General features: G+C 37.9%; 1 protein-coding gene across 2 annotated transcripts; it reads left to right on the plus strand.

Annotated features, from left to right (window-relative positions):
• The first annotated feature begins 8,340 nt into the window (after positions 1–8,340).
• LOC131327063 (uncharacterized) lies at positions 8,341–14,754 on the plus strand. 2 transcript variants are annotated; one of them, XM_058360056.1, is made up of 8 exons: positions 8,342–8,644; positions 9,573–10,055; positions 10,936–11,110; positions 11,787–12,084; positions 13,217–13,289; positions 13,364–13,454; positions 13,554–13,633; positions 14,395–14,754. In XM_058360056.1, exons 1-8 carry the CDS (start codon positions 8,564–8,566, stop codon positions 14,614–14,616), a joined length of 1,503 nt encoding a protein of 500 aa, XP_058216039.1. In that variant the 5' UTR covers positions 8,342–8,563; the 3' UTR covers positions 14,617–14,754. The 2 variants fall into 2 exon arrangements, with proteins under 2 accessions (XP_058216040.1, XP_058216039.1); XM_058360057.1 differs by lacking the exons at positions 13,554–13,633; positions 14,395–14,754 and adding an exon at positions 13,664–13,942 and having other exon boundaries at positions 8,341–8,644.
• The last annotated feature ends 466 nt before the right edge of the window (positions 14,755–15,220 follow it).

Raw genomic sequence — 15,220 nt, forward strand, 5'->3', positions numbered from 1 at the left:
CCAACAAGCAACATTAGTTTCTAGGGATAGTATTAGCTCTAGTTGCTCTAACCATTCTAGTGGACCGGTCGAGGCCAGCAGTACCGACAGAGCTAGTGCCGGGTGTGATGTAGTGCTCCTTCTCCGACTCTAACCGTGAGATTGGCTTCCTCACTTCTTGGTAACTCACTTGTGTGCTTCTCGATCCTGCTAGTCAAAGATTCCTCATGATCCGCCTCCAGGTTCAGGGAGACCTAGTCCGGAGGTGGCTAACGTGGATAATTGTCACATATATACACAAAAAATAGGGTGTTTGATCCAAGCACCCTACACATATTGGATGCCGTTGATTCCCGTGTTAGCCCCCTCGATTTTTTATTTTAGAATTTTTGGACGGCTCGAATCAGTCGTCCAGTGGCCAGAGACAGTCCGACGCGGCCGTCGGTACAATTTCGGTGGGGATTTGGTTGATACGTATAAGATTTCTCGTTCCTTATTCCCCATCCAAACGGACCCTTAATGTGAACTGTCCCATTGCCCAAGGTGGTGTCATTCTCAAAAGCAAGAAGAAGAAAAATCCTTTTTTACTCAAAAGGGGTCTAGCAGTAGTTGGCCAAGCTTGTCATTGAAAAAGTGAAAGACGTCCCCCTCTCCATCTCTGTCTCTCTCTGACTCAAACTCTCTCTAAAGTCTAAATTCTAAATTCTAAATTCTAGGGCAAATTTCACTGACCTCCCCTGAGGTTTCTGACACGAACAGAAACCTCCCCTGAGGTTTCTGAAACGACACTGCCCTCCCCTCCTTTACCCGACAATACAAAGGGACCCCCCTGCCGTTACCTTTCCGTTAGAAAATGGATGGAAAAGGTGATGTACTATACTTTTTACAATACCTATACTACTCTCATCAGACTCTTTACCCCTCTCATTTATAAAATATAAAATACAAACATCTCTACACTTTGTGCTCATTTCACTTTGAGATTTTGTCCTTATTTAAAAGGATTCATATTTGTTAATTTTTTGTCAAACTCTTGTGAATTATTGGTTCGTCTTGATAAGAGGAATTGAAAAAAGTAAAAAATTAAGACTTTTACCAAATATTTTGAGAAATTCAATATTTTGGGTAAAAGTAATAAATTTATACTCTTTTGATTCCTCTCGTTGAGACAAACCAATAATCCACAAAAATTTAACGCAAAACTAGCAAATACGAAAAAAATTCAAATATGAACAAAAATCAAAAAGCCTAAAAAACCCCACAAACAAGCCCGCACGAAAAAAAATTTGTGGGTTTGTTTGTGGGATTTTTAGGCTTTTTAGTTTTTGTTCATATTCAATTTTTTCGAGCCGAGCGCGAGCGGCTTGGATCGTTTGCAGCCCTAGCAGTAGTTGGCCAAGCTTGTCATTGAAAAAGTGAAAAACGTCCCCCTCTCCATCTCTGTCTCTCTCTGACTCAATCTCTCTCTAAAGTCTAAATTCTAAATTGGTGGCAGTTGATAAAACCTTTATCTGGGTTTCCTCTCTTCTATCCCTGTTTGCTCAGTTGTCATATGAAAACACAGCCTCATTGAAGTAGGTCAGACATTCCAAATCTGAAGATCACTGAAGGATTTGCTTTAAGTTAATTTCAAAATTCTAAACTTAGTTGAGATATGCGTAAATTGTTCCGTACATCCGGTTATTAAAAAACAAAGGCGACATGCAGATTGTGGGTCTCTGTCAATTGTCAAAACCACACAGATAAAGCTCTGTAGCATATTCTCTTAAAGAAAAAAGATCAAAGAAGCGGTCACATAATTCTCTGGTCCCTTGCGAAAATTGTTTCTCACACTAGTGATTACGACCATTTTAACATCCTTATTTTGAGCTCGGACAGACGTCCTTTGACTCCTTTTTGTGCAGTTGAATAATAGTAGCAAAAACCAATCCTAAACACATTCTGATGAATCGAATGTAATTGAATGGTCTTTTTCCAAATCGCAGATCGAATGGAATCATGAAATGCTCCAATTCGGTCATCATTTCTAGAAACTATTAAAAGTACACTTTTTATGCCATTGGTTATTTGCATGACAAAACGTATTATTATGTTTTAGGCCTAAATCAATAAGAAGCTGGTCGTAAGTGATGAATAATGAATTGGGAATAGGTATTGCAAGAGATGCGGATTCAACGCTTTTACGATCTTTATGACTATTATATCCATATCTTAATTTTTTTTATCTCTCCATTATTTATTTTTCCATGATTATTGGTCTATATACACATGAATATATAGATACGCGCACGAGTTTATGACTCTCACAATCTAAGATACTTCATGCGACAAGATAAAAAAAAAAAATTGGTATTTTGAATTGTTGAAATTGAGAGAAATTGTATGCAATAATAATATTGCTAGTGACGTTTGTCTTTTGTAATTTGTATGAAAATTAAGTCTTAAGTACAATACTCGGGTAAAAAAATCAGTCCAAACAAATGTTCTGAGAAAAATTTACCAAAAAAAATGTTTCGAGAAAATAAATAAAGTAATTAAGATTTTTTCAACAATTTATTTAAATATCTTCATCAAATGACTAGATCAAAATTTCGGAGATCATAGTAGGAACTGGCTCCTCTCAAATTGTACTCTCTCTGGTCCCCGTCAAGTTTTCACTTTTTTGGGCCCGTTCCGGAACAGACTTCAAATAGCTCCTTTTGCAATTGCAGATGTTTGATAAAGAGAATTGTTTCGGGGGTGTATCGAATCATATGGTGTCTATACTGAATTACAAAATTTTCGTCTTTAAGTGATCATTCATTGCAAGTGGTTGGCTTCCTTAGTGGTGAGGCCTTATGCTCCCATCCCATGCATAATCGTTTCAAGGGTGTATCAAATCATATGGTGTCTATACTGAATTACAAAATTTTCGTCTTGAAGTGATAATTCATTGCAAGTGGTTGGCTTCCTCAGTGGTGAGGCCTTATGCTCCCATCCCATGTACCTGGATAAGATTCAATTTTCGTAAGCCCCATTTCCATCCCCTAAATCCCCTAGGATAGCATAGATTAAATTTAACGAATGGCAAAAAAAAAAAAAAAAGATCATTCATTCACCCACAAATGGGAATCGATAGCTTTAGTGTATGGAATCAAATCGTTAAATACGTATCATGAATCATATTGTTCAGATAACAAAGCTTTTAAACTCCAGTTTGTTTTGGCATACAGTCGTCAAGAGTGCAAATAAGCATATCAAATCATATCAGATGCTTGAGCGATGGCCTTACAAATTTGTGCAAATTAAAATTATTCGTTTACGAAACGAACCGATGTAAAACGATGTTTAATTTATTTAAAAAAAATGGTGGACCCAAACCATGTGGTGTTGGTGCCAGGGCACTTACCTCCACCCTTCTTACCATTTGACCTAAGCCCTTCTTTCTTTCTTTGCACTTGAGCTAAGCCCCTCTAAGGCTCTTCCGAAACATTGATTCCTGTGAATCCTATTATAGGATAGATCAAAAATTTTATTTTTTCCGGGGCATAGATAGCGATAGTGAGTTAAATTACTTTTAGAACCATCGATGCTGATCCATCCGTTGGAATCCAAAACCTCTGATCTTATGGAGAATGCTGATGATGTAAATTTCTTTGCTTGCTCCCCTTGGAACATGAGATTGCGTGAGTAAGATGAGTAGTAGAAAATTTTAAAAGAAAATCAGTAGAAATCGCACACGGATTAATTAACTTTTCGCTCGTAATCTAGATGATCATATGAGATTAAGATGGGTAGAAAAATTTAAAACTAGTGGAAATCGTACGTGGATTGATTTGCCTTTAGCCTGTAATTGATCCAAAGTCGTCCCTCAATCACTTTCAAATTTAAGGGAAAGTCTACAATACACATCTCTTAAAAGGATGTACCATATGCACCTATTTTATGGTTCATTCATAACATTTTAATGTGTTTCGTAATTTTTATTATACAATTCATAACCTTTCAACAATACGATTCATAGCATTTTCATTATGATTCATAACATTTTGGTGTATCTCGTAACCTTTATACGATTAGTAACTTTTTAGCAATACGATTCGTAACATTTTCTCTACAATTCATAACATTTTAGGAGTGCATATGATACACACTCAAATAAGGGGTGTGTATTGTAGTCTTTCCCGCTAAATTTAAAGTCTTAATACTAATTAATAATAATTTATAAAGTGTTTAAATTTTAAATCATTTAGTCATCATTTGCTAGCTAGTACTAGTATTTGGCAAGATATTGGATTTCTACCCACTCCCGGGGATGCATGGCGCTTCCGGATCGTTATCTCGGTAATTAATGATCCGGGTTGAAAACAAATTCTTTCAGGAAAGAGTTAAGTAAGATTTAACTTTTTCTTGCAAGTGTTCGTTTTTAATCCGCAGTGCTTTATAGGGAGCTGCTTTGCAGCATCCCTGGGTCCCACTTTTGCACGTGGTACAATAAATAAATACAGTAAACAAATTCATTCATGGTTAAAGTCACTTTGCCCCTTGAAAGTACGTTAAATTGCACACACACATAAATCGGGCACATTATTGTTTTGCTCTAATGATTTGAACCCGTTCTAATGGACCCTTGTATTTAGATAAGTCATGAAAGAAAATTAGATTAATGTCATAATTATAATTACAACTGTATTTCATCATTCTTCTTTCAGAAAAAGTACAATTTTAAGGATAATAAAAAGGCATTATTTGAGACTGTGAGGTTGTAACAATCAAAGTATTGTCTCAACCCTCGAGCACAAGTTGGGGGATTTTTCAGATCGTAAAACGTACAAACTCCATTTTCTCAAGAGACAGGGGGAATAAGTAATCTTAAATCAAACAAATGAAAATTGGGGAGATGAGAAAGAGAAAAAACACCCCATGACGTGGACAACCGAGGAACCTCATATAAGGTTTCAAAGGTGTCTTGAATGTGTAATTTGTAAATTGAGGTTGTTAAATCGCACAAGCAAATGGCTAAATCGACATAGCTAGTTCTTCCATTCATTTTTACAGAAGGTTGTGTTCTTGTGGGAGAGGTCACCGACTCACCGGGTCCAAATGCTTATATAGTGAGACCCTTGGGTTTCAGAATTGATATACGCCCAAGTAAAGTTTTCTGTTAAATAGTGTGACTGGAGTGAATGGAGGGTATGACGGTGACCTATGCAGAATTATAGGGTTTTAGTTGTTCAAATTATGACTCCAGGACTTCTTTTATTGGAAAGGTGAAACTTTGAAGTTTATTATGTAATTTCTTTTACCATTGATTTTTTTATTTTGTTATTTCGGAAATGTATGACTTTTAATAAATGGTAATGACTGAGATTCATTTGATTCCACTTCCCGGTTAAATACCCATGGTTTTCACCTAAATCACACAACTGCCATCCCCTTCCAACCAGAATGCGTAGTGCCGTAGGCACGGGTTAACACTAGTAATACTATATATCAAAAACAACATATTGACAATTTGTGTTTGACTTTATTTTTCTCAAGGTGGCATAGGCACGAGAATAAACACGGCATGAGAATGGCTTCTTGTTGATTGTAGCGTGTCCATGAGTCGAGCTACGGCTAGACTATTATAACATGATGCGACACAATATAACTTGATTAATAATAAGGGGTGCGATTCCGTCAAACTAAATGGACTAAAGCCCATTTTTTTAGAGATTTTTAGACAGGTAAGTCTCTTTACATACATCAACTCAGATACCATTTAGCGAAAACAATTTGACTATTGACATTAGCCTGTAGTCCATTTATTTTAGTGAAATGCACCCTAGGCCGGATTAACTACGACACGAAACACGATCGACACATAAATAAATGGATTGTGTATAGCCCATTTGACATATAAATTACTACTATCAAATACAATAAACAAATCAAATAATAATCATAGTGAGTCAAGAGGAGGGATCACAATTTTGAACGACATGTCCAATACATTTGGAAAGGGAATGGATCCTCGCAGTCCAACTGGACGAGACAGTCCATGAATCGATCGTCCATTTTTGTAATGAATGATTGAAATTTGTTGTAAAATGCTTCCATGAATTTTTTTTAAACAAATTCGAACCATTGATTATACTAATAGACGATCAATACATGGACTGTCTCTTTTAGTCCAAACCGTTACACTGAAGAGGATCCAGACCCATTTGGGAAAGAAAAAAAAACCTTCTTAAATAATACTTTCACTTTTGACTCCTAAAATACATATTTTTCTTCTCATTTTGATCCCTGAAGTATAGGATGTGTGTCAATCAACCCTGTAGTTCACTATAATTGGTGGAACGCGTGGTTAAAAATCTCAATGAAATCCATGATTCCAATTTCACAAGACCTCTGATATTTTTTCCGTCAGAGATTGAGATTGTTATTGTGGTTGTTACCAACTAGATCTTGCATTTATAAATAAGCACTATTCGGAGGACCATTAGGGAAAATTCAGAGATTATGAATCAAATTTGGCAAAAAGTGTTAATTAACCGAAAATTAGTTGGGAAAAATATTTGTTGTACTTTAAGTTAGAGCACCTCTATTAGCCGATTGGTTTGGTGCACTTGACCCATATAACTCTATACCCGGATCTGGGATGCAGCCAATCACGCTTGGCAACTGTGCCAAATGGTCGATCCGACCGTTCATTTCGACAATCGACGGCTCGGATTTCAATTCAAGCAAAGGATGGCTCGGATCTTTATCCACATGAATTAGATCCAAGCTATCCATACCGAGATGAGCAACTGAATCGACGGCTCGGCATCGCGGCCGACAACATCTCCCATTCCCTCTATACCCTATCTCTATTTTTTTTATAAGCTATACCCTATCTCTATCACACTCACTTTTCTCTTTTTTAGTTGAAGCATTTTATAGTTTCAGCCGCATATTATGTCCCACAGTAAAGATAGTTTGAATCAAGCATAAGTTATGCAGTGATGCTACACACAGAGCAAAAATGCACAGATTTATTGCGAGGCCTATTATAAATCTCATACAAATAATTCAAGCTGTTCATTAAATGTAAAAAAAAAATATCAAGAGCCCCCGCAAAAAATTAGCTCAATCCGATACTTATAGGTGCTCAATTTAATCATCTAACGTTTCATTCGGATTTTAGGATAATGAAAAAGTTAGATAATTGAATCGAGCATCAAAGTATCGGATTGAGCTTCTTTTTTTCGTGGGAGCCCTAGAAAAAGTATTTTACATTAAATGAACGACTTGAATTATTTGTGTGGAACCCGAAATAGGCCTCACACACAAATTTGTGCACAATCTATGTGGAAAAAAGTCTGTGTGAACGGACTCACTGTAAGTTATGTACACATTACACAAGAATATGTACTCATAGCAGCTTTGTTTTCCTTTTTGCTATTCCGGGCGGAGAGATGCTATTAGGTACACCAGTACATACCCCGTGTGCAAATCAGTTTTGAGCCTATTTTGGATTTAAAAAAATGATCCAAACCATTTATTTTGTTTAAAATATTCTGTTTAAGGCGTCTACAAAAAATAAGCAAAATCGAATAATGATAGAAGCATTTACAATGCATCCAACTTTGCTTCAGAATTTTAGCCAGAATTCTGAACCAAAGTTAGAGGTATCAAAAACACTTCTAGCAATATCCGATTTAATTTATTTTTTTAGTAACTCTAAATAAAATATTTTAAATAAAATAAGCAGATCGGATTATTTTTTTACACAATGGTACAAATAAAAAAATTGTACCTTTATCATTTCTGTTCCAGGTGGAAGTTTCCGGACTCAAACCAGAATGGTAGGAGTAGTTACTTTTAAGAGTTGTGCTACAGGTACAGCAACCCACATACAGCATTCGCATACAAATTAATTTTGTGCCCGTTTTGGATCTCACAAATATGATCGGAGCTGTTCATTTTGTTCAAAATATTGATCCCTATAAAAAATCATTTTAATCCAATACTAGTTAAGATGTTTACGAATCATCTATCTTTGCTTCTAAAATTGAGGCCAAATTCTGAAGCAAAGTTGTATGATTCGTAAACACTCTTACCGATATCAGATTGAGATGATTTTTTACAGAGACCCTAAAAAATATATTTTGAACAAAATGAACGGCTCCAATTATTTTTGTGAGACTTGATACAAATGCAAAATGGATCTGTGCGCCGCTGCTGTACATGATTTGTTGTACCCTAGCATTTCTGTACTTTTAATGTGAACTGTCCCATTGCTCAAGGTGGTGTCATTCTCAAAAGCAAGGGAAAAAAAAAATCCTTTTTTACTCAAAAGGGGTCTAGCAGTAGTTGGCGAAGCTTGTCATTGAAAAAGTGAAAACGTCCCCCTCTCCATCTCTGTCTCTCTCTGACTCAATCTCTCTCTAAAGTCTTAAATTCTAAATTGGTGGCAGTTGATAAAACCTTTATGTGTGGGTTTTCTCTCTTCTATCCCTGTTTGCTCAGTTGTCATATGAAAACACGTCCTCATTGAATTTTCTTGTTGATTTTACGTAGCTAGTTTGCTTCCATCTGATACCCATACAGAAGCTCGTAGATACTACTATAGGCTATGGAAAGTGAAGAACAGGAGTCTCCGGCTAAGGAAATGGATGAAAGGACTTCCAATAACAGCTCAATTAGTACTCCAAAGGTAGTTTGTTTACCTTTTGGCTTAATTTCACTGCTTTTTTTTCCCCCCCTTGCTTTGAACAGGATTTGTAGCTTTTGTAGTCATATCTGGGAGTTAAATCTGTTGTTTCGCCTGAATTCTGTGATGGGTATCTCCAAATTTTGTCCATTATTAAAAGCATTTGGTCTTTTTTATGGATTACATTCAAGTGACAGGCAGTGTTCTAAATGGCAGCCTCGGCGGCAGCTCGGCGCCATAATTTTACCCTCAGCGGCTCATTTTCAGCCGCTCATTCGGCGGATAGGCAGTGCTTGGCGGCTGACTTGGCGGCTAAGGGAGATTTGGCGGAGCTATGCGGCCATCTTGGCGGTGCTTGATTGCCTTAAAAATATTTAAATATATATATTTTGGAAAAAAATGCTGAATCGCTCAGCGGCGCTTAGGAGGCCTAAGCACTTGGCGGCGGGTTGCTCACCCAACTAGCGCCATTTAGAATTTTTTTTTTTGTGCATCCAAACAAATTTGTTTTAGCATTTCAATGGCACCCAAAACCCTTACGACTGAACCCTAACCGAGTGTTAGAGGTCCGAAACGCCGCCATTGCGCTGAATTTTGAATGATTAATGAGGAATTATTGGAATCTATGGTTTCAAAGTGCTTTTCACATACCACCCCCGGGTTTGCTTGAGCGGTAAGGGCGAGCTCATTGCCTGGAAAATGACAGGGTTCGATTCCTCGCGGGGGTTGGTATCCAGGATGTACCTGGCGGTTGGGGCAGTGGTATGCTCTGTGGAGTGGTTCCTTCGTCACCCCCCCCCAAAAAAAAGGTTCTTTTCACATTGATGTTAAAAAAGAAAGTGCTTTTCACATTGGAAATTCATGATTAATGTTTAGCAAACTGTTTTCATTTGGATATGTGCGTTTTTCTAATTAATGGCGTGTGATGTAGGTTGTAGAATTGAGCGAAATAATGGAGGAATCACCCACCGATCAACAACGGCAAAGGCAAAGCCTTGCCTTAGAGATACCCTCAAGAACAAATGAGAACTCTAATGGGGATTTTGTCAGGATAAACATGCCCCAAACACCGAATCAAACTCCTAAAAGAGTGAATTTTTCGCCCGCTCCTAGCCCTAGATACCCTCGATTCAATGAATCTGCAAGTCCCTTTAGAGGTAAATCATCCCTGAAAAGCCTTCTTCCAAAATTGAGCTTCAAATTTCGTACTGCTAATTCGGAAATTGAGAAAGCTGCAATCCTAGCCTTGGGAGAGTCGCCAATGGAGAAGTCTTTGGGTCGAAGGACATCCTCTCTTACAAAACTTTTCACTCCCAGAATGAAAAGAAGTTCATCTTTACCAGGCATCCTAATTATACACTCAAATCCAGAGTCTATGCATGGAGGGAGTACAGTGGATGATTATGCATATGCTGTAAGTATTTACCCCTTATTAGCTTTGAGAGCTGTTAATTGTTAAGCATCTTAATGATTCCTTGTTATGTGGAGTGAACATCATGATCAGAGATTTTCAAAATTCTTTGTTGAGTACTATTAACAGTACAAATTGTTCTAAACTCTTGGCAGTTGTCATTATTACCACTAGTTTGCCATTCTTTCATGATCTTCATGGTCAATCACAAAAGTCTTATTTACGCCAAAATCCAAACTCTCCACACCTTCAAATTTGTCATTTCAGAGCACGTAGGAGAAGTCATATGCATATACGAAGAATCTGCTGAGTTCGTCAGCAACTTTAAGTCTTAATACATTCTGCTTCATTGTATGGTTTATTTGAAAGATGGGCTAACAAGAAAGTGAGTTTCATTCATTATGGAGTCCAATTGGGTTCTGGATATTCCATTTGTGCACTGTCTAAATCGGCTACTGTCTTGTAGTTTAAGTTTCTGTATTCACTTGGGTTATTATCATACTCTCTCTCTCTTTTTTTTGGCACTACTAACGGGGTCCTGGTTTATATAATAATCATATATAATGCTACTGTCTTGAAGTTTAAGTTTCTGTATTTATTCTGCACTACTATGGGGGTACTAGATTGTAATCGTGATCATGTATAATGCTAGAGACGCATCTCCAGTAGCCTCTATAGTTGCCTGAGATTCATCGACTAGTGGTGTACTGGCTTCAAGTTTAAGTTTCCGTGGTTAGTAGTGACACTTAGAGGTAGCATTAGAAGTTCCCACATTTCATATCCTTTTGCTGTTTCAGTAATCAACGTAACCCACTTTGAACTTTCCTCCCACCTATGTTTTCCACATCTGTACTTGCTTCTGATAATGTTATCTCCTATGCAGAAAAGCGGGACTCAGCTTTCTATTCATCGTTCACACTCAGTCCCTGTGTTAAATAAAGATGGAAGCATAAGACAGGGTGATTCATTAAGCGGTGTGTTTCGTGTGGTTCCCACTACTCCACGAGCTGCCGAAGGAACTCCCGCAACGTTGACCACAAGTCCAACAAACAATACTGGTAATTGTCTCCTAATTTTCTTCTTTTGTAAATAGAACTTATGGAATATATAAGGAACTCATTGTCCATTAACTTCCAATTATCATCTAGAAGTCACCCAAGAATTGACTTAACTAAGTTTTGGAGACTAGTGCCAAATGGAATTGACTCCAATACAAGGAACTGGGAATCCTGTTTGTTTTTTTTGGCATTTTTCTCAGCAATTGGAGAATCCCATTTGTTGCAGTGATTCATCAAGAATAGTATGCTTCACTCACAACCCAAAAAGGCCAAACCTCAACGTTTTGACCGACGAGTGCTTGTGACCTAGTTTTGGATTCACTGGCCCCAAAATTACTAGATTCATGATTACAACTGCTAGAAATCTACGACTACGACAAAAATATGTGGAGAAAAATTTCTTCCTATTGTCTAAGAAGTTTCCTGTCAGGCTGTCACCAAGTTCTTAACTTAACTATTAGATGGTGATTCTTTAAAATGAGAGCAGAAACTGAGCGTTCATAAATCAATTTCTCTTATTATCATCGGCAACGAAGAAATATAGGAATAGAGAACAGACAGAAAATGCAAACTCTGGGACCGTACTACAGTACTAGTTTACACTTTCTGCTTCAACTTGACACTTGTTTTGGAGCTTGCGATAACCAACCTATGCTTTTAAGGTCTTGTACTTCAGATGGAAATTATGATGCTGGTGATGATATTCCCGAAGAAGAAGCTGTTTGTAGGATCTGTTTGGTTGAGCTTGGGGAGGGTGGTGACACTCTTAAGATGGAATGTAGCTGCAAAGGTGATCTTGCACTGGCCCACAGAGAATGTGCTGTAAAATGGTTTAGCATCAAAGGCAACAAGACATGTGATGTGTGCAAACAAGAGGTTCAGAATCTACCTGTCATTCTTTTCCGAATTCAAAATGCCCAAGCCCGTAACTTGCGAGGAAATAGAGCCCGGCAAACTGAAGTTGCTCGATACAGGCAAGTTAATGAGGCTTTCTCCTGCAACTGGCTAGGAAAAAGGAACCCATTCTGATTTTGTGATTCCATCTTTGCATTCCTTCTTTTACCTTTTTTTTTGGTGATTGGAAATATATTGCCAAGTGCATTCCATGTATTGAGGACCGAAAAAGTTAACTCAAAGGCTTGGTGGAGCCTGTTGTTAACTCGATTGAATCAGGTTTTAATCAATTGGGTTTTTGTATTGTACCCTCTGCTGATGACTACTCGTAGTTTTCGCTATATTACCAAACTAAACTAAGCCTTGTTTCCCAGACTCCCAACCAATTGGGGTCAATTACATGGATTTGTTTTCACTATTTTGTTTTGTCAAGAGCTGTATAATTCTTTAAATTTAGTGAATTCATATCAGTTTTTTACAATAGCATCCCATGGTAATATAGGCTACCTCCTAGCATTTCCTAATAGTAATGGTATCACTTTACTTGGATTTAGGGTGTCAAGTCATTAGTTTTCCACGTGTGAAATCACTTATATTATATTGATGTTGCAAGTCTGTTGTTGGTGACCAACCCAAAACGTGCATTATAATCAAGTATATTATCGTGCAAGTCAGTTACATTGGGAGCAATCACTTATGCTTTAGGGGCAACTTAATTATGTTGATGGTGCAAGCTGTTGTGGCTGACCGACTTACTTGTGTTATACTTTTGGTGCAAGTTAGTTATGTTGATTACGGCAGACACTCCAAGGTGTAAGTCTTTGATGGGTGACCTAAAACTCTGGTGTAAATTATCCTTTTGGTGCAAGTCAATTGGACATGGCGTACTAGTTATTTATGTTGTTGGCACACATCAGTTATATTAAGGGTGTAAGCAGTATGTTATGTGGAGATTAAATAGGTATTCTTCACATCACTCTCCATGTTCTGAGATAAACTTTAATAACTATCATGTCCCAAGTTATTTTAGTACTTGATTGATGCCATGTTTTCGCTGTTGTTTTAAGGACTTGCCATTGATATGAAATTTTCTTTTCTTTCATCCCGGTACCATTACAATTTATTTATTTTTTATTGGCACCATTACGATTGAATTGCTGTCAGTATTTTTGTGGGGCTGTGAGCTGATGTGCAAATCTGTATAATTTTCAGAGTTTGGCAGGATGTTCCTGTTCTGGTCATTGTCAGCATGCTCGCGTACTTTTGTTTTCTAGAGCAGCTTTTGGTAAGTTTATTGACTTCCAGGCACAATACTTTCAAGCATAACACCACGTCCCTAATATTGCTTTCCATGTTCAGGTTTCAAATATGGGATCGGGCGCAATTGCCATATCCCTGCCATTTTCCTGCTTTTTAGGTCTCCTTGCATCCATGACATCAACAACTATAGGTAGATATAGTTTAAATTTGAGTATTTGGAACCCTATTTAGAAGCATGAATTTTGCATCTTCTGTGGGCTCTGCTGATTTCTCTGCACTTTGTGCTTAGTGAGGAGGAAATTTGCCTGGCTGTATGCTGCTATTCAGTTCTCACTGGTGGTTCTATTTGCGCATCTTTTCTATTCACTGGTAAGAGTTAACTAAAATTCTTTGTTTCAGGACTTTCCAATCGAATAAAGTTCCGTTTGTATGAGTGGATTATGATATGGAAGGAGATGAGGTTGGAACTCTGTAAAAATGGAGGAAGCTTAACTAGTGGATGTAAACTTGTGACTCTAAAGTAGATGATTGCATAGAGTCAAGATGTATATGTTAAAATACGTGTCAAGAAGGATCATAAATGGATCGATCTGAAATAACTATAGTTGCATATTTCCAAATCCATCTAGTCCAAATCCTTTCTTGAAATATAAACTAAAGATTATATGTTTCACATCAGTGGGATTCAAACGTGTATTGAGAACTGCTAGTAAATTCAAACGCAACCTAAACGGTTTATGTGGAATTCAGAGTCACAATGCTTTCCTATTGTAAGAGATTTCTGTTGATATTCCTGGCTCTTTTGGGATCCAAGTCAACTGATGTGAATCCACCTCTAGAATCGGGTAGAAAAAAGATGCACGTGCAAGGCCCAACGAGGTTCTTACAGATTTGAAGATGCCATTGAAATACAGTTTCGTGTTACCCTTTTCAGAAAACAAATGCACCCGTCGTGTTTTCCGAGAATCCAAAACATCTTTGTGGTGTTTTCCAAGACATGGGTTGTCGTAAAAATATCTGCAAAACGTGTATTGAGAACTGCTTGCCAACATGTTTTGTGTTTTCAAACAGGAAACAGAAAACATCGAACATCCCCTAATTGTTTCTGTATGTTTGTGTGATTGCTACAGCTTAGAATGCAGGCTGTTCTGGCAGTTCTTCTTGCCACACTTTCTGGTTTTGGAGGTGCAATGTGTGGGACCTCTGTTCTTCTTGAGTTTTCAAAACTGAGGGATAGATGGGATTTCCAGTTAAATCAACATTCGACTTCTCAGGAGGTAACTCAGCCGCCGGCAACTTCAAATACACAACAATCAACTGCTCCCCCTGAAACTGGGGAGTCCAGAGTATAGCGTGGCAGCTAATTCATTATTGTTACAAAGAAACATTTTGTGCAGAATGCCATAGTAGATCAAGAACTGGTTCTTAGCTTGTGTATAATAACGTTAAGTTTCGGTTGAAATATTGGGTTTGGTATTTGTCCTGCAACTGTACAGTCCAACTCTCTCTCCATCAGCTCTACTGTCCAGCTATAGTTTAGAACTTGTTGACTGGATTGAACTCCCAGTGTCCAACTTGTCAAAGAGACTTGTCGGAGCATGGGGTTAGAATCTTTTCTTATTTACTTTTCCTAGTGATGAAAATTGTTGAATTGCCTAAACCTAAAGGTGGCAAATGGGTGGGTTTGGGTGGATTGGAACGGGTCGGGTGTTGAATATGGACAAGTCGAATACAGGTCAATTGTAGGGGGGGTGCAATGGGTCAGGTCAGAACATACCCAAACCCGCCCCGACCCGTTTCCTTCATGTTCTCCCCTTTTCAAATATTTCCCCCAAACCAAACCTATTTCTGCCCACCTCACCAGTCACCACGCACCAGCACCCACCGCCACCACCAACTGCTGACCATCGGAGACGCAACCGACCACCACCCACCGCCACCGAGAACCAGAATCAA

This window comes from Rhododendron vialii, chromosome 5a (genome assembly GCF_030253575.1).
Source record: "Rhododendron vialii isolate Sample 1 chromosome 5a, ASM3025357v1".
Classification (NCBI taxonomy): domain Eukaryota; kingdom Viridiplantae; phylum Streptophyta; class Magnoliopsida; order Ericales; family Ericaceae; genus Rhododendron; species Rhododendron vialii.